This window comes from Trachypithecus francoisi, unplaced genomic scaffold (assembly GCF_009764315.1).
Source record: "Trachypithecus francoisi isolate TF-2019V2 unplaced genomic scaffold, Tfra_2.0 Lachesis_group8, whole genome shotgun sequence".
NCBI classification, from domain to species: domain Eukaryota; kingdom Metazoa; phylum Chordata; class Mammalia; order Primates; family Cercopithecidae; genus Trachypithecus; species Trachypithecus francoisi.
In genome coordinates, this window is record NW_022681473.1 from 44051654 (window position 1) to 44077858 (window position 26205).

The 26205-nt window shown below is 41.4% G+C and overlaps 1 protein-coding gene across 2 annotated transcripts in view; it reads right to left on the reverse strand.

Annotated features, from left to right (window-relative positions):
• Nucleotides 1–26205, reverse strand: part of NELL1 (neural EGFL like 1) — a 984256-nt gene that overhangs the window by 667057 nt on the left and 290994 nt on the right. For both annotated transcript variants that reach the window (XM_033205025.1, XM_033205024.1), the window contains exons 8-11: nt 24914–25048; nt 23878–23980; nt 14185–14258; nt 2794–2893 (exon numbers count right to left, since the gene is read on the reverse strand). In XM_033205025.1, the coding sequence (XP_033060916.1) occupies nt 2794–2893; nt 14185–14258; nt 23878–23980; nt 24914–25048 (412 nt within the window). The remainder of the gene's footprint in view (nt 1–2793; nt 2894–14184; nt 14259–23877; nt 23981–24913; nt 25049–26205) is intronic.

Consider the following 26205-nt stretch of genomic DNA (forward strand, 5'->3'; position numbering starts at 1 on the left):
GCATGTGGACAAGTGGGCTGGATGTTCTGGGATTCTCTCTGCTACGGATCAGCAAGAAGGAAGGTCATGACAGTAGATGTTTCTGAAAAGGGCCTCAGTCAGCAATGCTGCCTCCTTTACTTCAGAGTCTGATTCTGAGATAGGAGTAGTACGGAAGAAATCCAAATGGTTAATTCACCTACCTCCTGCGAAAAGACCCTCCCACTAGGTCTTTTCTGAAGACATGCTCTAGTTCCTGTCCAAATGTAGAGCAAAGGGCATAAAATAACTTTCTCACACACACACACCTCTGAAGAAAGCCATTAGCTTCCAAATAAAAGAGCTGACTGTTTCCTGGCTGAGAAGGAACTGGGTATGAAAAAGAAAGCCCTTGATTTCACAGATGGGCCCTGCCTAAGATCAAATCTATGAGGTCTTCCTTCTGCCTCCCACTCTTCCCTCAAAGCTGAGGCAGGTTTGGTAAACACCACTACTTGCTAGCAGTGGGAACCCTGCACGTCTGCTTCTTGTCAATGAGATGTCACATCTCTCAGAATCTTCATTGGTAATGGACACATTGCAGACAAGTGCTAACAGAAGAAGTGGCACCTGTTTCATTGCAAATTGGGTCAGGGTAATGAAATCCGGCCTGAATTTCTGTGGCCTAATCAATGATTCTGCTCTAATGAAACTATAAATCAGAAAGGATTTACATAAACTGAGTCTCACTTGGCACCCCAACAAATAGCAAGTGATGGATTTTGCATTAAATTGTAAGACCTACCTAATCATTCTATTGGTTACCAATAAATGCATCACTCTGAAAATTCCACTCAATCTTTAGGTATTTCTAAAGCATACCAGCTGCAGATAAGCTTATAACCATGAAAGCAGATTCCAGGAAGATATTCTGATGTCATAGTCAGCCTATCACTAATTCTAGGGGCCATTTCTGGCTATCAACATACTAAATTTTCCTAAGAATTTTACCAAAGCCCAGAGATCTCATGACCAAGCACAGAAAGCCTAAGCTGAAAACATGCAATGATGAAATATACAACATTTTCATATACCAGAAGGTGCTAAGGGAGGGGTCAACAATTACAGGCTGCCACCTGTTTTTGTAAATAAAGTTTCATTGGAACATGGTCACACCCATTCGTATACCTATGGTCTGTGTTGCTTTCTTGCTAACTTTCTTCTGTTAGTTGTAACAGAAACCTCTTATCGGCAAAGCCAGAAATATTTACTTTGTAACCCTTTATAAAGAAGTTTTGCCACCCCTCTGCTACAGTAAAGATAGGAAAAAAAGCAAAATATGAGGTTACCTGAGCTAAACTGCTATGCTGCTGGGACCTCCTTAACTCTGGAAGCTTCAAAGCTCAAATTAAAAGAATACCACTTACTGGGTATTTGAGAATCTGAAGTATTTATGGTAGGTATAGTTTTAAAATAATACCTATGAGTTTAGCTGGATTTTTTAAAAGATTTTGAACAAATCCTAGGTTCTCCTAATTCATCTAATTCTGCTTGGGTGAGAAGCTGCGGAGAGAAAGTGATACTTGAGCTGGGTTTTAAGACATAAGAATCAGTTTAAGAGGCCATGAAGGGAAAGGGCAGGGGAGGGAATATGAAAAGAATTTGGTTAATGGGTACAAAAATACAGTTAGATAAAAGGAATTTATTGAATAGTACAGTCAGGTATTATACTTAACTATTAACTATTCTCTTTTTCAAAATAGAAGAATTGTAACACAAAGAAGAGATCCCAACACAAAGAAAAGATCAATTTTGAGGTGATGGATATCTCAATTGCCCTGATTTGATTATTACACATTGTATATACGTATCAAAAGGTCACATGTACACCCAAAATATGCACAACTATTATACAGCAATTGAAAAATAAAAATAGGCTGGGCATGGTGGCTCATGCCTGTACTCCCTACACCTTGGGAGGCCAAGACAGGAGAATTGATTGAGGCCAGGAGTTCAAGGGCAGCATGGGCAACATAGCAAGACCCAGTCTCTAAAAATAAATAAATAAATAAATAATTAGTTGGGTGTGATGGTGCATACCTGTAGTCCCAGCTACTCAGGAGGCTGAGGCAGGAGGACTGCTTGGGCCCAGGAGTTCAAGGTTACAGTGAGCTATGATCGTACCACTGCACTCCAGCCTGAGTGACAGCGAGACTCTATCTCTAAACTAATAATAATAATAAATATAATTTTAAATAAATTTAGGGATGAAGGAAATTCCAGGAAGATGAAGCAAAACCATTTTTGTCCAATAATTAATTAGCAACCAAGTGTTATTTATCTGATGCATTTTTCCTTGCAGGGAGTAAAAATGTTGCATAAAAATCTAATCTATAAGTAAGGATTCACCACACATCATTCTCTACCAGAGTATGGGAACTGGCCCAACAGACGGAGCTGAAAAGAATGCTTCCCAATCTCACTTATGAGAAAAATGTAATAATGATGATAATGATTATTATTATAAGAACTATCATTAGCATTATTATAAGAACTATCATTTATTGAACATGTGTCACATGCTAGGCATGATGGTAGGTGCTTATGCATTATCCCATTTAATCTTCACAGCATATAATAAAGTAGATACTATTATTATACTCATTTTACAATTGAGGAGACTATGACTGAGAGAGGTAAATAGGATGTGCACCTTTTTAAGAAGCCATGTTATTGGACCCATGTTATTATCATCACACTATTCATTAAACCCTCATGACCCCCAAGGCCAGCCCCAGCCTCCCCCCAAGCATGGCCCACACCAAGCCCACTTACCTCTACAGACACGGCAGCACTGATTCTCAGGAAGAATGTGATCCTTTTCTGAGCAGTTCAAAGGAGGACACATTTCTGTAATTTTTACTAAAACTCCACCCTGGAAGCCAAATATTAGGGAAAGAAAAAGATGTTCACATTTTTAGTCAACGGAACAAACTTACAATGTTCTTTGTTAATAGCCTGCAGTGATAACAACATACAATAATTAATACTCCCAGGGATTCTACTAAAAATGATAATGCCACAAATTAAATTAATGAGACCCCTGGAATATAAGGTAAATGTCCCTTTCTATATCCTAAAAGCCTCAAATTCAACAGTTTTGAAGTATCTTCTATGGAGCAGAAGGATTCCAACAGTGATGCACTGATAAAAGTTTAACAATCAACTCTTGGGCAGGTGAGGCCTAATTTATAACATTGCTTAATTTCTATGATCTGAATACTCCAGTGATGGCTGGTTTTGAGCTACTAACATGGTATCACTCAAAGCAACGTTGGGAAGTTATGTATAACTGAGCTTATGTGAGCTCTGGCACGCCCCTGGATAACAGGCATTGTGAATCCAATGATAGAGAGCATATCTTCCTTGCTCTTAATGAGTTCTCAGTTTGGATGGAAGGGAGAATAAAGCCTCATAAACTAGAAACCATAACACATACAGAACAGTAAGTCTAAAAAATATGCTCTAATAAAAGTATTATAATGTGTCATAGAATAATAATTAATTCTGCTCACGTTGGGAGAAATTATGAAGATGCCACATTTGGGGGAACTTGATTAGTGGAATAAAGGAAAAAGGGACTTTCCTGGCAAAGAGAGCACTAAAGAGCCAAGGCATGTGGGCAGGAAGGAACTGAAAGAGGATCAGTTAGCTGAGCACTAGATTTTCCCTAGATATAAAATCACTCACAATAACATGTGTCATATTCAGAAGGTGAATCTTTATGACTTTACTTCATCCAAGGTCCTTTTGGTTGACATTACTAGCATCTGTATTAAGTTTGATGCCAATTTTTAAAAAATTATTCCATTAATTACTATTTTTTTAAATGGTGAGAGGCCCTTATTTTATCTAAAACATTTACTTTTTCTCTCCCATTTTTAAGGGGATGCTTAAGTCAACCAAGAAGCAAGCTCAAGAGGAGGTGTCTCATTTAAGGCCAAAAGGTAGTTCCCAACATAGGTGGAAGAATAGGATGAAGGTGTACAGTCAAGAAGGATGCAGGAGAGAGTGAGTTTTCCATCTTCAAGAGACTGTCATCCCAGTGGTTCCACATTTCTCTGGTTTGGCAAGGACTCCCACTATATCAGAAATACGCATTCTTAAATTGGAACAGTAACACAATTGTATATGTCAAATATAAATTTCCAACTGCTCATCTTTTGGAATATTTGCACCATGGCTTCCTCTTTCTCAGAATTTCCAGTCCAGACAGTCCAGTCTCTGGAATTCTTAGTCTTGTCTTTTCTTCTCCTTTTATCTTTATTCCCAATGTTTCCCAAGGTAACTCTTAATTTTCTCCCATCTTAGAATTGTCCCTAAGACCTGAGAACTGATCCTGCTATTCACTCTCTGCCCCACTTTGCAATTGCACTTCATTTTTATTCCTCAATCCAGACCATAATGGGTGGCATCTAACCTCAAAAATTATCTCCAGTCCTAAGGCAAGTGTCCCTACCCGATGTGCCTTACTTTCTACAACAGGGAAACAAAACAGTTATTATCAATCAATGAAAGTTAGTAACCTTACTATCAGCAATTAAATGTAGAGGAAATCACAATGCTGAATTACTTACCATTATTGCCTCTTAAGTCTATCCTTTAATATTTAATACATTTATTGATGATCTGCTGCCTCCCGGCATAAATAAGAGTGACTAACACTGTTGAATCCTTTTGTCAGTTCTATGTGTGCACCTCTAGGTTTATCAATGCTTTGCTGCAACTGGTTCACCTCTGTCACTCTTACAGCACTGCCCTTGGGCACTGGAGCGATTTTGCCCACGCAGAGAGTTACATGCAAGTTCTACAATTCCAACAGGTATGACCCAAAGCCAATGAATGAATAGTATGGGATATTCTTTACCTCAAAAGATAAAGAATTCTACCCTAGAGATATTCTCTAGGGTAGAATGTATGCTTCAGAGCCCATGGTGGGATCATGGCATGTCTGACCTTTCATCTAAAATTGTACCTCTGCTCAGTTTCTTCCCCTTCTCCATCTGGCATCCCCCATACCCTCACTGGTTTCTCCTGGGGGCACTACCTTAATAAATCACTTGTACTGAAATCCTTAGCTCAGGGTCTGCTTCTGGGAGAACCCAAACTAAGACAATTAGAATAAATTTCACTCTTGCTGTCAAAAATCAAACGGTTAAAAGATTTTCTCTAGGTGGTGAGATTCTGGAGTGATTCCCATTTTCTTCCTTACATTTTTCCCTCTATATTCCAAATTGTATAAGTATATATTTTTGTAAAAACAAAATATTAAAAATGTTACTGAAGACTTTTTAAAAATAATCATTCACAAGTCTTCTATTTTTATAAAAAGGGTTTGCTTCGCTGATTAAATCAGTCAACAATTCTAATCAACCTTTAACATATTTAATGAGTAAGATCATAATCCCAAATATTTAAACGGAGAAAAACCTTTTTGCATGAATTTGAAAATAATATGAACTGTGATTACAATTGCATAAGTGTCACCAAATCCATTTAGTCCAGCTACATAATTAGGCACAAACCTTTTACAGCTTTATTTTCAAAACTCTCTGGTAAGAAGTACCTGATAATTAACATTTTAAGTCTTTCTGATTATGGTATGTTATTTTATGACCCCTGGAGTTCTGTGTTGGTGGAAAAAATACAATTCCTCTTTTCTTTCTAATTTAGAGTGACTTGTCTCCATGTCATTGGTCAAATATATACACTTTCAAGTTATGTACTAATCATTGTGTACTAACCTGAATTTCTAACAACATATAAAACTTAACTTCAAGTCAAAAATTGTTGCTAGGATAAAGAAATTTTGCAGAAAAGCAATAATTGGGCAAAATTAATAAGACTGCTAGGAGAGTTTATTCATGGTGACTTAAAAAAAATTATGTTAATTCCTGGAAACACTTGGTGAAAATATTTGAAACAAGAGTTTGTTTTTTGTCTAATTGGTGTTGCTGAAGCTTTAAAATGATCCCAGGAAAATGAAAATGGATGGATCTCCAGGTATCCTTTTTGCCAACTGAAGATCTCCATCTGAATGACAGGATATCAAAAATTATTTTAGCAATTATTTCCTCAATCCTCCCAAGGATAATACTTTCATAATATCATTTTAGATGCCTAAGAGAAAGTTTAATTTATTGCATACAACAGATTCCATAGAGCATTAGGGCTTACATCTTGAGAAAAACTGCCTGGGAGAAATAAGAGGCCCTTTGATCTTATACCCACTATCCTCACTCTCTGCTGACAATATCCATTAAATATGTCCCAAAGCTCTTCCATGGCCTTTTATAAATGCTACCATTATCAAGGGAATCAATGAGCCATAGCCTGACCAATGTGATATTCTCAGATAAACTGAAAAGTGATGAGTCAATCCTTCTCAATCTGCCCCTCTAAAATTCAGAAATGAGAATTATTTCCAAGTCAGTCTAACAGTATCAGGAGTGGCAGTAGAGAGGCTAAGAGAGGAGGCTGTGGGGCCAAACCACCCAGGTTATGATCCTAGCTGGCTCACTCACTACCTATGTGGCCTTGTTCTTCTGTGCCTTGATTTTAACATCCGGGTATTACCTTCCGCACAGAATTATTATGAGGTTTCAATGAGATAAATATGTTTTTTTTTGTTTTTTTTTGGGTTTTTTTTTAAATGGAGTCTTATTCTGTCAACAGGCTTGAGTGCAGTGGCGCGATCTTGGCTCACTGCTGCCTCCGCCTCCCAGGTTCAAGCAATTCCCCTGCCTCAGCCTCCCAAGTAGCGGGGATTACAGGCATGCGCCACCATGCCCGGCTAATTTTTTGTATTTTAGTAGAGACGGGGTTTCACCATGTTGACCAAGATGGTATCGATCTCCTGACCTTGTGATCCACCCACCTCGGCCTCCCAACGTGCTGAGCCCCACGCCAGGCTGAGATAAATATGTTTTAAATGCTTTAATTGTGCCTGGAAAATAATAAGTGTTCAAGAAATATTAAAAATTATTGTCAATAACTCTTACATACAAAGTAACTAGTAAATAACTATAAAAAAGACAATAAATGGAAAAATAACTTTTTTGTACAGAATAAAATTATTCACATGCACTCACACATGCACACACACACTACTTATGCAAGAGAATAATCAGTCTGCCCCAACTTCTTTCTAAATTATTTTTTAAAAAAAAACAAACATTAAAAGATGAACCCAAGTGTGTAGAGCAACTGCAATGTGCCAGTAATAGTAGTAAGTGCTATTTAAATAAGCTGCCATTCAAATCCATGCCCATATCTTCTACAGGTCTCAAATGGTGTCTGCCTGTCTCTGCTTTCTTTTTTTTTTTTTTTTTTTTTTTTTTGAGGCAGAGTCTCGCTCTGTCGCCCAGACTGGAGTGCAGTGGCGCAATCTCGGCTCACTGCAAGCTCCGCCTCCCGGGTTCACGCCATTCTCCTGCCTCAGCCTCCCGAGTAGCTGGGACTACAGGCGCCCGCCACCTCGCCTGGCTAGTTTTTTGTATTTTTAGTAGAGACGGGGTTTCACCATGTTAGCCAGGATGGTCTCGATCTCCTGACCTCGTGATCCGCCCGTCTCGGCCTCCCAAAGTGCTGGGATTACAGGCTTGAGCCACCGCGCCCGGCCTCTGCTTTCATAATAGATATTGAATCATAATAGCAACCCTTGCTAGAGTCACCCACAGCTTCCATTCAAAATGGAAAAGGATTTGCTAATTGTAAGTGATATGGCTGATTCTGGTACCATCACCACAGTGGGCAAAATTGCCTTTAACCATCCCAGCTTTCCCTGAAGTCGAAGACAAAAGCAAGGATTTTAGAATCCAACCTTTTTCCCTTCCTAGAAGTAAAGCAATGTTCAGAGAGCATGGTATCTGTCTTAAATTCAAAGAGGACATGTATGGTCATATGGAATAACAAAAATAGCTCACATTTATTGAGGATGGTCTTTGTGGTAAGCACTATACTAAGTTCTCCATGTGTTTTATCTCATTTAATCCACATGACATCCTTGTGTGATAATGTGCCACCTATAGGTTATTGACCACCCCACCTGCTCCCCTACTCCCAGCCCTGGGAGCTTCCTTGTCAATCAAGAGATCATTAAAGCCCTTGCCATCACACCATCCTTGCCCCTGCCACAGAGTGGAGAGCCCCTACACCCAAATAAGTGCCACTAAATCCATTTAGTCCAGCTGAGAGGTGGCAACATGCTAGCAGCCCTCACTCTCAGCGCCTCCTCAGCCTCAGCATCCACTCTGGCGGCTCTTGAGGAGCCCTTCAGCCCGCCACAGCACCTTGGGAGCCCCTCTCCAGGCTGGCTGAGGCCCAAGCTGCCTCCCTCTGCGGCGAGGTGTGGAGGGAGAGGTGCAGGCGGGAACCGGACTAGTGAGAGTTCCCGGGAGGGGGCGCCAACGCAGGCGCAGGCTTGGCAGCCCAGCACACTGAGCAGCCAGCTGGCGCTGCTGGCCCAGGGCAGTGAGGGGCTTAGCACCCCAGCCAGCAGCTGCGGAGGTTGGGCCGGGTCCCCCAACAGTGCCCCCGCTGGCACCGCACTTGAATTGTCGCTGGGCCTTAGCTGCCTCACTGCAGGGCAGTGCTCAGGACCTGCAGCCTGCTGTGTCTGAGCTCCTCCCCCTGTGGTGGGCTCCCCTGCCGCTTCAGCCTCCCCGACCAGCATGCCCCCTGCTCCCTGGTGCCCGGTCCCATCCACAGCCAGCCCAAGGGCTGAGGAATGCAGGCGTGGCTTCGGACTGGCGGGCAGCTCCACCTGCAGCCCCTGTGCAGGATCCACTGGGTGAAGCCAGCTGGGCTCCTGAACTGGATGGGGACTTGGAGAACTTTTATATCTAGCCAGAGGATTGTCTGTGCACCAATCAGCACTCTGTGTCTAGCTCAGGGTTTGTAAATACACCAATCAGCACTCTGTGTCTAGCTCAGGGTTTATGAATACAGCAATTGGTAGTCTGTATCTAGCTAACCTAGTGGAGACTTGGAGGACTAGCACTCTGTGACTCTGTGTCTAGCTCGAGGATTGTAAATGCACCAATCAGCACTCTGTGTCTAGCTCAGGGTTTGTAAATACACCAATCAGTACTCTATGTCTAGCTCAAGGTTCCTAAATATACCAATTGGTACTCTGTATCTAGCTAACTAGCACTCTGTGACTCCATGTCTAGCTCAAGGATTGTAAATGCACCAATCAGCACTCTGGCAAAATGGACCAATCAGCTCTCTGTAAAATGGACCAATCAGCTCTCTGTAAAATGGACCAATCAGCTCTCTGTAAAATGGACCAATCAGCAGGATGTAGGTGGGGTCAGATAAGGGAATAAAAGCAGGCTGCCCCAGCCAGCCAGTTGCAACCCTCTTGGGTCCTCTTCCACACCCTGGAAGCTTTGCTCTTTTCAATAAATCTTGCTGCTGCTCACTCTTTGGGTCTATGCTGCCTTTAAGAGCTATAGCACTCACCGTGAAGGTCTGCAACTTCACTCCTGACAGTGAGACCACAAACCCACCAGAAGGAAGAAGCTCCAGACATATCTGAACCTCTGAAGGAACAAACTCTGGACACACCATCTTTAAGATGGTGGGTAACACCCACCATGAGAGTCTGCGGCTTCATTCTTTAAGTCAGTGAGACCAAGAACCTACCAATTCCGGACACACAGCTACATAATTAGGCACTGATGCAGTACCCACTGATGCAGAGAGACCACCACACCTGCGTAACCACCAGACCACCCGGACTCCTGGAATCTCTGGCATTCCCAGCAGCAGCCAAGAGGGCAAGAATGGAAATCAAAATAGGGAGGTTCAAGGAAGCTAACCTTTAGGGTACAATCTGGCCAATGAGAGACAGAATTTAGGGAAAGTCTTTCCTTCCTAGTCCTCCATAAAGAACAAAATTCAAGCCTTTCTTTTATTAGTATCTCCCTGAGTGCTTCTGGAAGTCTCTAAATGCCTCATTCTTTTAAATCTTTACCATACATTCCTGTCTGTTTTCCCAGAGGTGTGATGAAAAGAAAAATGAAACAATGTAAGTAAGAGCACTTGCAAGGATGGTCTTTTCTGAGACACAGTGATTTCTGTCAGCTTGCAGGAGATGCCTCACAAAGCCAGCTGTGCTTTGTTGTGGGGTTCTGGCTTTTCCGCTATGCACCGTCTTGTACTTGCTCTCCTGCCTTTCCTTCCATACTTCTGTCTGTGCCTCACTCTTGCATTCCTAGGACTATACCCTTCCCCCTTCTCTATCCACTCCCATGACCACCAAAGAATAAATAAATAAAGCATCAACACAAATATCTAGGCCTCAGGTTCTATTTTCTAGAAACCAGGATCAGATAGGTAAGAAGTGTTACTCTTCTGACCAGTGTATCCCAGCTAATGTTAGGCAGAAAAGGAATGGGTTTGACAGTTCAGCACAAGGCACTAGGCAAAATGTTCCACATTCCTCCAGGGCTGGTGATTATGCCTGTAATTGTCTTCCATTATGTTGCAGTGGGAGTGGTGAGGAGAGAAAATATACCCTGCAGGAGGAAGTAATAATCTAAAGTGATGTTCTCCAACCCACCTCTTAATAGAACCCAATGGGGGAAAAGAACACAAGGAACTCTGAACTTCACTAACAATTAGGTAAAATTTCAGGATTTAAACCCAGGTCCACCTGACTGCAGATTTTGACTTTTCAACCACAATGCTACATTGTAAGAGTAATTAGATTCACCCTCTTATTCCCCAGAGGGAAGAAGTAAAGCCACTGGATAGAAGTTACAAGGGGGATAGATTTTCACCCAATTAAAGGAATTCACTGATTCCTAATGTTTTCCAGCCATGGAAATCCACTAACCTATTAGGTTAGTAACTTCCCATTACGATATGTTGGAGGTGGGTTTGGTTTTGTTATACTTTTTTTTTGAGATGACGTCTCAACTCTGTCGCCCAGGCTAGAGTGCAGTGGCACAATCTCAGCTCACTGCAACCTCCGCCTCCTGGGTTCAAGCAATTCTCCTGCCTCCGCCTCTGGAGTAGCGCTGGGATTACAGGCATGCACCACCATACCCAGCTAATTTTTGTATTTTTGGTAGAGATGGAGTTTCACCATGTTGCCCAGACTGGTCTTGAATTCCTGACCTCAGGTGATCCATCCTCCTCAGCCTCCCAAAATGCTGGCATTACAGGCATGAGCCACCAGGCCTGGCTGGAGGTGGGTATTTTTAAGTAGAAAATTATATCACAAAGTCTTATTATGATAGCTGGTCTCCAAAGATGCCTGTCTACCTAATGAATCATGCCTCCTGGTATTCTTGCCCTTGTATTGTCTGCCTCTACAATAAATCTGGCCTGGGCCTGTATAGCCTTTAGAATGTAGAAGAAATGATGTTCCAGTTTTGGAGACCGGGTTTTAAGAAATATTGGTGCTTTCACCTTGGTCTTTGGAAAGCTTATTCTGGGAGAACCCGACCAGCATGTGAGAAATCCCTGAGACCACCATGGTATAAAGAAGCCCAAGGGGCCAGGTGCAGTGGCTCACGCCTGTAATCCCACCACTTTGGGAGGTCAAGGCAGATGGATCACGAGATTAGGAGTTCAAGACCTGCCTGGCCAACATGGTGAAACCCCATCTCTACTAAAAATACAAAAATTAGTTGGGCATGGTGACGTGGCTGTAATTCCAGGTACTCAGGAGGCTAAGGCAGGAGAATTGCTTGAACCCAGGAGGCAGAGGTTGCAGTGAGCGGAGATTGTGCTACTGCACTCTAGCCTGGGAGACACAGCGATACCCGGTATCAGAAAAAAAAAAAAGAAAAAAAAAAAAAAGCCCAAGGTAGACATGTCTAGGGGCTGCAGAGAACAAGGAACACTCATACACATACAGAGAAAGAGAGAGCGCACATCAGACAGAGACACAGAGAGAAATCTCTTTCATCTTTGTTGAGGTGCTAGACACAAAAGTACAATAGCCAGCCATGGCTATTTTATCTTTGAGAGCCAGCCATGTCAAGCCTTCACAGGATTCTAGCTCCAGCAGCCATCGGATTGCAATTGCATGTGAGACCCCAAATGAGAATCATTAAGCTGAGCCAATTCAACCCATGCAACCATGAGAAATGATCATAAAATATAAGTTTTAGCCACTAAGTTTTAGAGTTTGTGTAGATAGCCAAAATACAATCAAACTCAACACGTCTAAACCTGGTCTCACTTGCTCTTCACTCCCTCCTCACCCACAAAACGTGTTCCTCCTCCTGAATGTCCCTCTTCCTGCATCAATATCGCGTTATCACCTAATGAAGAGAGCATTTATCACATTTTGGCTTCTTCTGATCCAGTCTCCCTTCCCATGAGTACCACAGTGTTCTTGGGGAATGTTTTCTCCATTGCATGCAGTCTTAATGGGGTGGTAATTCCAGGTAACTGGCTCCTTACACAGAGGATAAAGGAGTCGAATTCCTCCCCATCCTGAACAATCAGAGCTTGGACATATGATCCAAACTTTGCTAATCATATGTCCTCTCTCTGAACTTTAAATCTTGTATAAGTGATTCCAGGACAGTAGAAATGATTGAAAGTCACTCATCACAGCAGCAATGTGCTTGCCAGGATCCCCGCTAGTAGGCCATTGCTATGGTTTCTACTTCCTAACTTCTGGGACTCTGGTTTCTATCAAGTATCAAGCCTGGTCTGGACTTTTGAGGATTCTGAAAGTCCCCCAATATCATTTCAATAACATTGTCATTTTTACCTACGTTAGCCAGGGGAGGTTTTGGCTACTTGGGAAAACAGAAACTGGTATTCCCTACAACTCTACCAGGAACCTGAACATCATCTGGGTTTCTCCTCCCCATCATATTAGCCTTCCCCAAAACCCAATCACTCGAATCCTTTCAATTCCATTTTTCAAATAGCTCTCGAATCTCCTTTCCTGTACATCTTCACTATCACTGCCTTCAATCATAACCTTAGGTGATTTCTTACAATTATTCAAATTAATCTGGTGCTCCTCCAATCAATTCTCCCATTGCAATCACAATGACCTTTGGAAATGCATGGCTGCTCATAACACACACACACACACACACACACAGAGAGAGAGAGAGAGAGAGAGAGAGAGAGAGAGAGAGAGAGCGCGAGCAAGAGAGAGACAGCAAGCTTCAATGAACTCTCATCTCCATTAAGATCAAGTCCAAACTAGTTCCATTCTCACCTGTTCTGTCTATCTGTCCAGGTTCATCTCTCATCACTCTCCCACATGTGCTCTAGAACTTCACCCAAGTCAAATTATTTGCAGGTCCCTAAGTAAAACCTGCTGTCTTTATTGCTTTAGGTATTTATAAGTGCAATTCCTTTTGTTTGGAATGTGCCTTCTCCCTCATCTACCTAGGAAGCAATTATTGGTTAAGTAATCACTCACCCAAATACTTGCATGGCTGGCTCCCACACCTTACCCAGGGCTTTGTTCCAAACTTACAATTCAGAAAGGTCTTCTCAGTCCACCCATCCCCACTTCAGACCTCTCTATTCCTTCAGCCTACTTCATACTTTTATAGAATTTGGCTTTATATTATGTTTGTTTAATTCTTACTATCCCCTCACTACTCTGCAAGTTCTATAATGACAGTGACTTTGTTTTGTTCACTGTTGTATATCCAGAACCCACTATAATGCTGTCATATAGCATTTGCTTAATGCATATTTGTTGAATGATTATTGAATGAGATATATGATTTTATAAATCTTATTTCAAGTAATACATAGGAGGGGCAGGCAGGAGAAAGAGGCATTTTTAACAGTATATCAGCCCTCTGGGAGTAGAATAAGTATTATCACAACTAGCATTGCAGACTGATTCCCCTAACACCAACTCAAAACCTTTTCCTGGGGCCACCCACCAGCCTCCCTAACTAATAGTAGCTGTTAGTTCTTTCTCCTCTCACATCCTTTCCGTAATAGCTTCTTCCAAGGCTACCTGATCCACAGCTGACCGCAAGCTAACCACATAAATGACAGTGGCTGGATCCTCCTCATCCTGTACGCCAGCCCACCACAGAGAGTTCCACCCCTCAGGGACCTATCCAGGCCAATACGCCCCACTCAAGAACCTTATCTAAAGCCCACACATCTATCTATTCGTTTTCCAGAAGTGATAAGGACCATAAAATTAACACTTACTCGGCATTCCCGACAGCTCTTGGTTAAAATCCGCTGGCCTTCTGCAAGAACTTTTCCTCCATAGATACATTTTGCTGTAATAAAACATAAAAATGGGTCAGACAGTCCTGCTGTGCCACAAAATGACCTCAGAGGTACCTTCCAACTCCAATAGATTCCACAGAAACCTAGATTCTCTGCTTCTGAGCAATACAAATCTCTTTGTCTAAAGTGAAAGACATGGGAATTGTGTGGAGGATAACCCTTAAATCTCCCAGGCAGGCCTCATCATGGTTGTGTTTGCCCAGCCTTTACAGCCAGGATATACAATTATTTCAATGTTACAGTTGCCAAAGGAACTAGAGAATAAATTGATGTAGTAAGAAGCTAAAACAAGAAAGAACTGGTGGCAATCGCTGTGGAGTACAATTAGCAGTAGCTTTGATTCAAACACTCCAGCTAAAACAAACAACTGGGTGAAAGGGGACTCACATATACTCCATTCCTCAGAACCTCAGCCACAATGGAGAAGGACACCATTTCTTCTTCCTTGTGATCATGGGCGTGGGCATGAGAAATACACATGAGACAAGTGAGAAATACCAGGAAAGCCTGTAAAGTGCTAGATCAATGCACTAGAGAGAATGCATTTGGAAAGGTGAGTTTAAAAGGCTGCCAGGAAGGGCAGGGGGGTGAACTTGCAGAAAATTTCAAAGAGAAACATAAATGGAGCTCCTACCACTCAATTTAGATTGCACTGAAACTCATTTCTTGACTTAACTGGCTGACTCACTTTTAAGCAACTACAGCATATGTCAATTTGATATGATCCTAATCTAACACCACCAAATTCTCCATCCACTTCAACAGGAAAAAAGAAGCAAATATCTGGTCATTCCCTCTCCTGTCCTGATGAGGACCCTTCTAGCCCCAGCTCTAGGAGGAACAGAAGCAATGATATGCACTCTAAGAGATCTCTCCCACTAATTCAGTGTTGGTCTTATAGAACCACCTCACCTTTCAGAGCCCCTATATCTGTATCTGTTAAAAATGGGCTGATTAAATCTGTGGTTTCCTAGTTATAAAATCCTCTGGTTTTCATGGGATGTTCATTCTTCATTCAAATAATATTTTAGTGTTACTAAAGGGCAGGCAACATGCTAACTAGTGATATAATGTTGCAAGAACCAAAGCTGTTTTCTCATGGAGCTTACAATCAGGGAAACAGACAGTAATTACATTATCACATCAGTGAATGTATAATTACTAAGTGAGGCAAGTGCTATGTTTGCAGATAAAGAACCTAGACTCCTTTCGATGTTGAGGGGCAAGATCTGAAAGGCAAAGAGGGTGACCAGGTAAGAAATGGGGCTTTCATTCCTCCCTTCCAATAAAATAAAATAGTAGTAATCTAGTCCATTTTAGCCACAGGAAGAAGAAAGTCCAGGGACATGCTTTGCTTAACATCATACCCTCTAGTCGATGCTGTGGCATGTGGAGATCTACTTCCATGAGCAAAGGATACATTCTTACAACTGCTGTGACAGTTGGCAACTAACAGCTCTCCCCTGAATGGAGATCTAAGACTTGTATAGGGCTGTAGAGAGCCATCTTGCCCAAGGTGAAGAACATGGTACACAGTCCTGGCCCCCTTTCTCCAAACTGAGGATAACTTGAAGGACCATTCCAGCTCCAAAGCTCCCTGTAGGAATGAGTTCAGTATGTGTTGTCACCACTGCAGCTCAACTTCTCCTTCTGCCCAATTCTTCTTCCTTCACCACCTCACTCCTATCCCAGAATTGATCCTCAGAGCACTTCCTAATAAGGTACATGTAAATCTCTATTTCAGAGTCTGCTTCCCCTCAGAACCTGACCTGCAGCCACCTCACTCCCCACCCAAATATGTTCCACTCCTGCATTCTCCTCTCAGTGAATGGCAATGGCACAGGTATCCATCCCAGCTCCCACACCCCAGTGCCTGGCATCCTTCTAATCTCTCTGTCTTATACAACTCCATGTCCAGTCAGTGTCCAAATCCTATCAATGTTCCCTTAAGTTTCTCAAGTCAACCTCCTCCTCTCCATTCCCCACCCTCTGCCCGCAGACACTGTCTTTGTTCAGGCTGTCATCGTCCCTCTTCTTCAGTACTACCACAGCCTCCTAGCTCTCCCATGTTCTAGTCTCTCCTAGCTCTCCCATGTTCTAGTCTCAATCTTCACCAGTCCTTCCTCATATAACAGTCAGACATACATTTTTTTAAGTGTAAACATGAGGCCCTGCTTAAAATCAGGGTCCCTAAAGCTCTCAGAATAAAGTCCAAAATCCTTAGTTCAACAAACAAGGCCATTCATGAGGCTTCTTATCTCCCAAAGTTCACAGCCCACCATTTCCTGTGATTTCACTCACCCTCCCAAACACTCACACCTCCACATACATTGTAGACACGCTTTCTCTCTCACTTCCAGGCCTTACATGTACTGTTCTCTTTCTCAGAAACACCGGCAGAGCACCCCACCCACCTTCCACTGGCAACCTCCCCCTCTATACACCCATGAGCTTCCACTTAGGGCTGACTTCCCTCAGAACTTGTTCTTTCCCTTTAACACTGGTTAATCGTCCTCACTTTTTTATTCTATTGTACTTTGGACCTAATCCCAACAGAATATATATCACATGACATCCTAATTTCCCATTTAATTGTACACCCCACCATGTCCCTGCTGCTAATTGCAGCCTCCATGAGGGTAGGGACAATGCCTATAATTTTATCTCCAGCCCCAAGCCCCAGGCCTCAGGACTTATTGTGAGTAATAATAAATCATTTTCAAATTAATGAGCCTCTAGTAGGTAGCAAAAAACAAATTTCTTGATCCACAGATAAGAGTTATTTCCGGCATTCAATACAACTTCAAATATTAAAAGTAGATACCAAAAAAAATGGAGAATTAATATAATTGTCTGGATAGGTCCTTCACTAAACAAAATCTATCCCTGATCATCTTTTATACCTCAATTTTGTAGGTAAATCAGTTGACCATGACTTGTTGGTCCTAATGAGAGCTGGATTTCCCAATGTACCTATATGTGGAGACCACACCTCCAAGGTCTGGAATTCTTGTCTAATAAATTCCCACACTCCCAAATGTGGCTGCTGCCAACTTGGCAAGGCAGCCTGTTCCAGAGTGACAGTTCTGCTAAGTGCACTGTTGTCAAATCTGCCATCTGCTTCTTGGCCCAAGCTGGGAAGCAAATAAATAGACATTTCTTCTTCCTTTGCCCCTTGCCACTCCCACAATGGTATTAACACATTTGCTCCCCTGCCTTAAGGCACTTGTCCAAATCCTCTCTTCCCCTTTGAGAGGCTCATCTCAGAACTCCTAATCTGGAGATAAAAATACCTCATTGTTGCCGGGCGCGGTGGCTCAAGCCTGTAATCCCAGCACTTTGGGAGGCCGAGATGGGCGGATCACGAGGTCAGGAGATCGAGACCATCCTGGCTAACATGGTGAAACCCCATCTCTACTAAAAAATACAAAAAACTAGCCGGGCGAGGTAGCGGGCGCCTGTAGTCCCAGCTACCTGGAAGGCTGAGGCAGGAGAATGGCGTAAACCCGGGAGGTGGAGCTTGCAGTGAGCTGAGATCCGGCCACTGCACTCCAGCCTGGGCGACAGAGCCAGACTCCGTCTCAAAAAAAACAAACAAACAACAACAAAAAAAATACCTCATTGTTTACATTCACACCACACATGGAGACACATCCACCCCTCGAATCTACCAGTCTCTTATAAAAATTAAATGTCCACTGAACTTCATGTCCTCACATAGCAGGGTGCTTTTGTGCTGGCGAATGAGATCAACATGTTACTGCATGCCCCAACCATCTGCAATTTGGCACTGGTGAAGAATGTATGTATCTATGAAATTATCTTAGGACGACTTTCAGGATCACCACTGGAGGTCACAAGAATTTCTCCTGCTTTCTCATACTCATCCTCACTTCTCTGACAACAGCCCTCCTTCCCTGCCACTGCATTCCTATGCCTAACATCAGTTCTCATTATCCAGCCTCTTGATCTCTAGCCAAAAGGCATATTTTTTATGTCTGAGGAAATTTAAGCATAAGGTGAGTCAGGCTCTGGTGCGTTTGGCTGGGGCATTTGGGACTCCATTCCAACAGCTTTCAGTGTAATTAGAAGTGTAAATGAATACCTAACGCTCTTCATATCACACTGGTGACACGCAAACTAGAATATTTCACAGTGCTCAAACACAGAATTGAAACCTAGCACCAACACACACTTCTCCATTATGTCAGAAACAAATGTACTGAGGATATAAAGAGTTATGCGGTGTATCTTTTTGCACCCACAGACACCTGGCCCTTCAATTTTGACCTTGATTTTTCTGGTGCAATAATTGAAGACTTCTGCCATTCAGGTGCACACTGAATAACCAATTGACAGGTACAGCTTGACGTCCCTGTCAGATGTGGATGTAAGGTTTCCCTATCTTTATTTAGGTATTTGTACCCTGAACACCCTCCAGCCATCCGTTGGTACTCAGCAGCCTAGAATGTCAAAATCAGCACACTGTTTTACACTTTAAAGGAGAGTGGCAGATCAGAGAGGCTGAACACCCAAGCATCCTTCCTCCCTCAGTGAGCTGATTCACAGCCTTGGCTTCAGATACCACCTCTATGAGCAAGACACCCACATCAAACTAGTTGTCCCTCAGGCATCTCTAACTCAAACATGTCAAACGGAATGTACTGCTCCCCAAACTGCTTCCTCCACCTGTCTTATTTCTGTTAATCACACCATGAGTCTCCCACAGGCTCTTGTTCAAAACCTGGCAACTTCTCCCTTGCAGATGCTCTGTCCCTTATCCATTTGTCTCATGCAAAACAGTACCTGTGGAGTAGCTCTAATGTGGCAGCTCCTTTGGTTGTCACCCACATCCTTCCCTTCCTTTACATCTTCCTAGGCTGTGCCTGCCTGCCAGCCTCAACACCTCCACCTGGAATACGCCCAAGTTCCATACCCCCCACCACCTCCAGCTCTCTTGATGCAGTAGCCTTTCTAAAAGCACATCTTTGATTATGCCACATCTCTGCATTAAAACCTTGATTGGAGTACCAAAACCAACACTGGTTTATTTCCATGATTTTGTGTGTGCAATTCCCTCTGGCAGTTATGTTCTTATCTACTTTGTACGCCTGGAACGCTCCTCTTCATTTGTCAATACCCTGCTCAGCTGTTGCCTATGATGTTTTCTTAACACACACATACATATGTACATTTCAGATGGAGTTAATCACTCCATTCTCTGTGTGCCTTCTGTGTCTTCCATAGTGTTCATGTGAAATAATGCTCTTTATTGTAACAGAGATCTCTCTGGAGAACAATGGGTAGAGCCAACAGGTCAAGAGCATCCCACTGGGTTCTGAAGCCAGACTGCCAGGGCTTTATTTTGGCTCCCCGAAAACTGACAGACCTTGGACAAGTCACTTCTCCTCTCTGGGTTTCACCTCCTCATGTGTAAAATGGGGATAATAGTGGAGCCTACTACTTAAGAGTTGTTGGAAGAATTAAATGAATTAATATATATAAAAGGTTAAATACAGTGCCTGCCAGAGTAAATGATCCATATGTGTCCACTGTTGCCCCCAGAACTGACAACAGTGTTTGGCAGAAGGACCTCAGTAAGAATTACTGAATGTCTTCACCATCTTCATCATCCATCTGCAACTCAGGTTTACAGCTCTATTTCAAACTGTCACCTACAAAAATCCTGTGTTATCATCAAACACACTATTCCCCTTTCCCTCTTCCACTCTTATTCCCTCACACATACTGTTTTGCATAGAAGAAATATTTTTTTCTCCATCTTCCTCATTCCTTCCTATCTCTGGTAGATCTCAAATCTGTCTACCAAAACAATACTGATTTCAGGATGTTGCTGCCTAGAGATTGTGATTATGCAGGTCTAGGTGGAGCCCTGGAAACCTCCAAGTTTAAGAAGTTCACCAGAGAATTTTAACATGCAACTAGGTATATTAAACATGCCCTGAATAGAGCAGACACCTAACAAACATTTGAGGAATGAAACTCCCTATTTTCTGTACCACCATGGATGCTTAGAAAAACTTCTTTCCTATTTCTAAACAGATGCCCTCATCTGTAAGTGCTGCAGCTCCCAAGGCCATAAGAAGTCTGTGAACCCTCAGTGAGTGAGCAGCCCACACAATCTGCTTTTATATATTGGTTCATTTTGCCTTTGTCATGTCCCTACCTTTACCTGGTGTCCCTAGAAGCTTGGGCATTTTTCTTTAAATTCACATAAAGGAGATTTACTTCAGGCAGCTCCACAAAAAAAAAAATGAAAAAAATCAAAATAAGGAACTAAACCAAGGAAAAACATGGTACTCAGGAAACAGGAGTTTCAATTATATCCCTCACAACATTAAATGTGAATGGATTAAATGATCCAATTCAAACACAACAATCCAGACTGTCAGACTGGATTAAAAAACAAGATTCGACTGAGTTATTCATACAAGATACACTTTATTTTTTGTCATTTTTTAACATTTTATTATTTTTTAACTGACAAAAGGTATGCATATTTACGGTCTACAGCATGATGTTTTGAAATACGTAGGCACTGTGGTATGGCTAAGAACTAACATATGCATTACCTCACATACTTTTATTTAAAAAGGACAATCAAAGTAAATATTCTCTATCATGTTTCTGATGTGAAGACATTGAAAACGTCCAGAAATTCCACTGATTAGTGTTGAACTCTGCTCTAGCAATCCTCATTCTCTTCTCCACCCCACTGCTTAACCCACCAAAGTCAACTTCTAGAAGGTACAAAATATTTAACTTGGCTCCATGTCCTCCAGGAAGCATCCTAGGCCTTTCCCCGGTATCCTCCACCTCCCTCCCAGATCATTCCTCTGTACTCCAACAGTGCCCCGTACACATGCCTAATGTTAGTGCACTTACAGTTCCAGACACTGTAAACCATGTCTCTGCCTTGAAAGTGAGCTCCTCTAAAGCAGGGAAGGATCCCTCATCATTATTCCAGGCACCAGTACTCAGTAACCATCTAATGCATATTTCTATTAAAAACTGGTAAGAAATGAAAGCCCTCCAGCCCAGAAGTTCTCAACCTTTTAATTACCAGAGGTGCCTTGTATCATTTAAGTTTTTCTAGAATAGTGTTTTAATAATGTGTTTGTATTCCCACTTTATTAAACTCTGAACACATCAAACTACCAATCAGAGCTATGAGAAAATTAGTGCTACCTAACTAAATTGCTATGAATTCCATGCAAAGGAAAAAAACCAGAAACACTGATGTTTTAGTTAGTGCATGTATCAACATTTTAATAAAATTGAGTTATTTTCTGAAATAATTTTTAAGACCTAAAACTATCAAACAAATTAGTATAAAGAAAAATGACTGTCCCACACACATATAGTGAGAGGGCAATTTAACTATATGTATCCAGGGTCTTGAAAATGTTCATCTTTGGCCCAGTAATTCTAGCCTGAAGAATATATCTTCAGGAAATATAAAATACAAAAATGTGTTGTCTATACAAAACATGTTATTTAAGAGTACTTTATAATAGTGAAAAGTGGGAAACAATCTAGATATCAATGATTTGGGACTGGTTAAAAAAAAGTTATGCAACAAACAATGGGAAACAATGAAGCTCATGAAAATGACATTTATGCAGAAGTTTTTAAAACATAATAATATATTTAAGTGACAATGGCAAGTTAACAGACCAGAATACAAAATTGCCCGCACAGTACAACCTCAACTGCACACAAAATATAATTTGTTTTTTTTAAAAAACGACACATCCACTAAAATTTCAAGAGTGTTTCTAAGTGGAGGTATTATGGGTGAATTTTCCATCTTGATCTTTATCGTTCTCTGTGTTTTGAAAATGTTAAGCCAAAAGCACAGTGCTTTTATAATTTTTAAAAAATATCAAAATGTTAAGATACAAACCCGCTGAAGGACTCATTACTTTCATGTCCAGACAACAACTTTCAAGAGATGGTATTCAGAGATCTGCGCAGGAACTCTAAATGATAGACTAAAACATCTCACATTTTTTAATACATCCCTAATAGCTTTTCTTTTCTGTTTTTTTTTGTTTCTGTTTTTGTTTTTTGGTTTTTTTGGGGGGGTTTTTTTTTGTTTTTTTGTTTTTGAGACAGAGTCTCACTCTGTTGCCCAGGCTGGAGTGCAGTGGCACAATCTCAGCTCAGTGCAACCTCTGCCTCGCCTCCCGGGTTCGAGCAATTCTCCTGCCTCAGCCTCCAGAATAGCTGGAATTACAGGTGCCCACCACCACACTTGGCTAATTTTTGTATTTTTAGTAGAGGATTTCGCCATGTTGGCCAGGCTGGTCTCAAACTCCTGACCTCAGGTGATCCGACCGCCTTGGACTCCCAAAGTGCTGGGATTAGAAGCATGAGCCACCGTGCTTGGCCCCTAATAGTTTTTCAACTTCTTCTGCTGAAGAATATCAAGAATGAAAACAAATAATCTGTACCTACCAACAACTCTCTCCATCATGGGATCAAACTATAATTCAGCATCCAGACACCTGAGCTGCCCATATTGCCAGACATGACTTCCAAAAGTTCTTGGAACAGAAATAAGAAAGTTCTTCTCCTTAGAGCAACTCCAAGTACATCCCCCAGAGCAATGGGTGCAGTGTGCCAACCATAAAAAAAGGAAGATTACAAAGTTCCTTTTTGAAAAGTTGAACAATTATTTGGGCTGCTGCAACCCACTTTCACTGCTATTCCCACTTTCAGTGTCATAATAGGTGACATGCTGTTCCTGGCAGAATGATAGAACACTGTGCTTTGAAGGCTACTGACATTGGTGTGTTTCTTTTGGTAAATAAATGACCTTGAAAATTATCCATAGCATACATTTCTGACCAGAACTCTCCTTTTCTGCAGAGGACCATATGGATTGATAAAAAGGCTATGGGCTTTGTAGTCAACAGAACTAGTTTTCTGTCTCACCTCTGCCACTCACCAGCCTCATGATCTTGGTAAGTTAACATCCCTGAGCCTCAGCTTCCTGTAAAATAGGGATAATAATAATACCCACCTCAAGAGTTGCTGTGAGAATTCACTAAGCTAGTAGATTTAAAGCAGCCAATACATTATATGGCACATACCACATGTTCTAAATGACAGCTTCCGTATTTTAACTGAATTTCATCCCGAAGTTCCTGACAAAGGCCCCTTAAGAAGAGGAGAATCTAGGCAAAACCTCAGAAAGCCAAAATATAGAATTTGGCCTTTAACTTGATCATTTAGAATGAGGGGACTAAAGCCTATGCAGCTTTGGAGTTGTGAATTCACAGATCAGCCTCACCCACTTGTTGGATAAGTGACTTAATCCCTGTGAACACACATTCCTTCCACATAGAATGAAAGAAGAACAGTAATTACAGTTGATGTTAGGATTTAAAAAAAAAGCCCATGTTAAGTGTCTGCCACATTGCAAGTGATTAAAATATTGTGGCTCTTCTTACCATATATTTAATGTTACGTCAACTGCCAATGTTTCATTTCATCAATGTCAATGAGTTGTGTCCAGAAAAACATGGAAATAAATAAATCTCAAAACACAGACAGCCAGTCTGACCCTCAGTCAGTACTTACGTCGGCAGACCTTACAGCACTGGCCAGCAATGTGCACCGGGAGGGAGTCTGGGGAGCAACTGAGAGGGGGACAGGACATCCTTCGGCATTCCACGGCACCACTCTGAGGAAGGAAGGACATGGAACATAATCTCAGAAGTATCCTTTGATAGCTCCTGTTGTGGAGATCGTTCAAATCTCATCCTAGAAAACTCATCAGGGAAACAGGAGCAGTATTAGAATTCCCAGTCCACTCCAGGACCATAAATAAAGTGTTTTCTCCAGCCCGAATGACCCGGACCACCTCAATTACTTTTCTGAAATACATCACTGGTTTCATTCTACCTGCCCATGTGTGCTAACCAGATTATGCAGAAAACAAAAAGTCTATTTTTATAAGAACATAAATAACACATTTGCAGACCCTGTCAATCATTTCTGAGGCTCTAACAATCTGTTTTGTATTTTCCTAGACAAACAATGGCATTCTTTGGATATTTATCAAGAAATTTCAACTGGACAGGGATTACATACTAATTTTTGGAGGGGGCTGTTATAATTCACTGAAACAGATGAAGGGATATACAAATAATGGATATCCTGATAGTGATAGTGAATTAGGGAGGAAACGCCTTACAATTATTTGAAACAGGTGATGGATACACTTTGTAAAAGACAATAAAAACATGTAGAGAATAATTAAACTCCCCTTTTAAAGTTATTCTGGTTGTGAATAAGGACAACCATTAGGTTGTTTGAAAATCAAAGGAGTCCCTTCTTTCCACTATATCCCAACCTTCAAACTCCAAACATTGCATATTAAATCAAACTAGAGTGTGTTGGCAAGAGAAAGCAGATTTTAATTTCCAAGTATTCATATAAGACATGACACTTTTCCAGCATTGTTTCACAATTGCTCATATGGCTAGTGGGTGCTAGGTAAAAACCTAACAATTCTTAGAGTTAACATTATTTATTAAAGAACAGGTTACACTCTAATTATCAAACTTGTCCCCTTACAACTGTTTTTACTGTATTTATTTACAAAGAGGCTTACTTTGCAAGTGCAGTTCCTGCAATGGTCACCATCTACCCAAGAGTCTTGGTCTCGATAGAGTAGTCCACTCACTTGACAAGTCTTCTCACAATGACAGTTTTCCAATTGACTAAGTCTTGTCTCTGCATAATTTAGCTGCAAGCAAGAGTTACTGAATGTAATTTCTGTAATTCAATTGCATCATCCTAACAAAGCTAATAGCAACAAGAAAAAAAAAATCCTTCTGAGAAGAGAAAAAAGTGTTCAGAGCAGTTCACTGATTCTTAGCATTATCTGTTTTTTGTTTTATTTATTTTTTTACACAAGGTGGAATCACTCTAAATTGAAGACATATTGGCTATCATGGTCTAATGAATACCAAATGAGACATTAAACTGTATCTCAGGAACCTCATGGGTGTTCATAAATGTGTGTGCTTTCCATTCAAGCCCACACAAAAACACTCATAATGAATGTGTTCTCAAGGACTCATTATGATGTTTACAGGCGATCTAATTAGGAACTCCAAGGCTCTTACATTTATCTCCCACTATCCTCTCTATGTTCTTCACACACTAACTAGAATGTCATAGTATACAAACTAGGAAGTCATTGCCTTCTGTCTGATGAAAAATTCTGGAGAACTGAGGCCAGAAAAAAAGAAACGTTGTAAGAGGATCCCCCAAACAGAATGCCCCAGGAATTCACTTTTGTGTTTGGAAGAAGGTCAGGAAAAGTAACCAAACCCCCAGGTAAGATCAGAATTTTGTAAAATAACCTTTTTTATTTTTCTAGGCCACCCAGTCATTGCCAATAATCACAGAGTCTTAGACTCTCCCGCTGGAAAGGGATTATAAAGCTTGAATATCCTCACAAGAAACCTCAAGTGATTATCTAGCCTTTGCACATCTCCAGTGGATGAACATGTATTATCTTCCAAGGAAAGCCACTTTTTTCAGTTAGCTCTCAATGTTTGAAACATTTTTCATGGTTTTGGCTGTGAAATCTTTTTTTTTTTTTTTTTTCCTGCCATGCCTAGGTTGTCATTGTAACCCATCCTGAGCAAACCTAATCTTCATGCATTTGAGGTCATCCTGTCGTCTTGACCACACTTGGCATGACCAGGTTCCCTTAACAGCTCCTCATGACATGATTCCAAGCCTCTCTTCTGATCACTTTTCATACAGCCTACTCCAGTTTATCTTCAAAAATATGGTTCAAAAAACCCCTAAATACAGCACTTTGATATGATCTGTCTACTGTCACATCCATACAAAAGAGTAACTCAGTCTAGTATTGATATTACTCTCCCT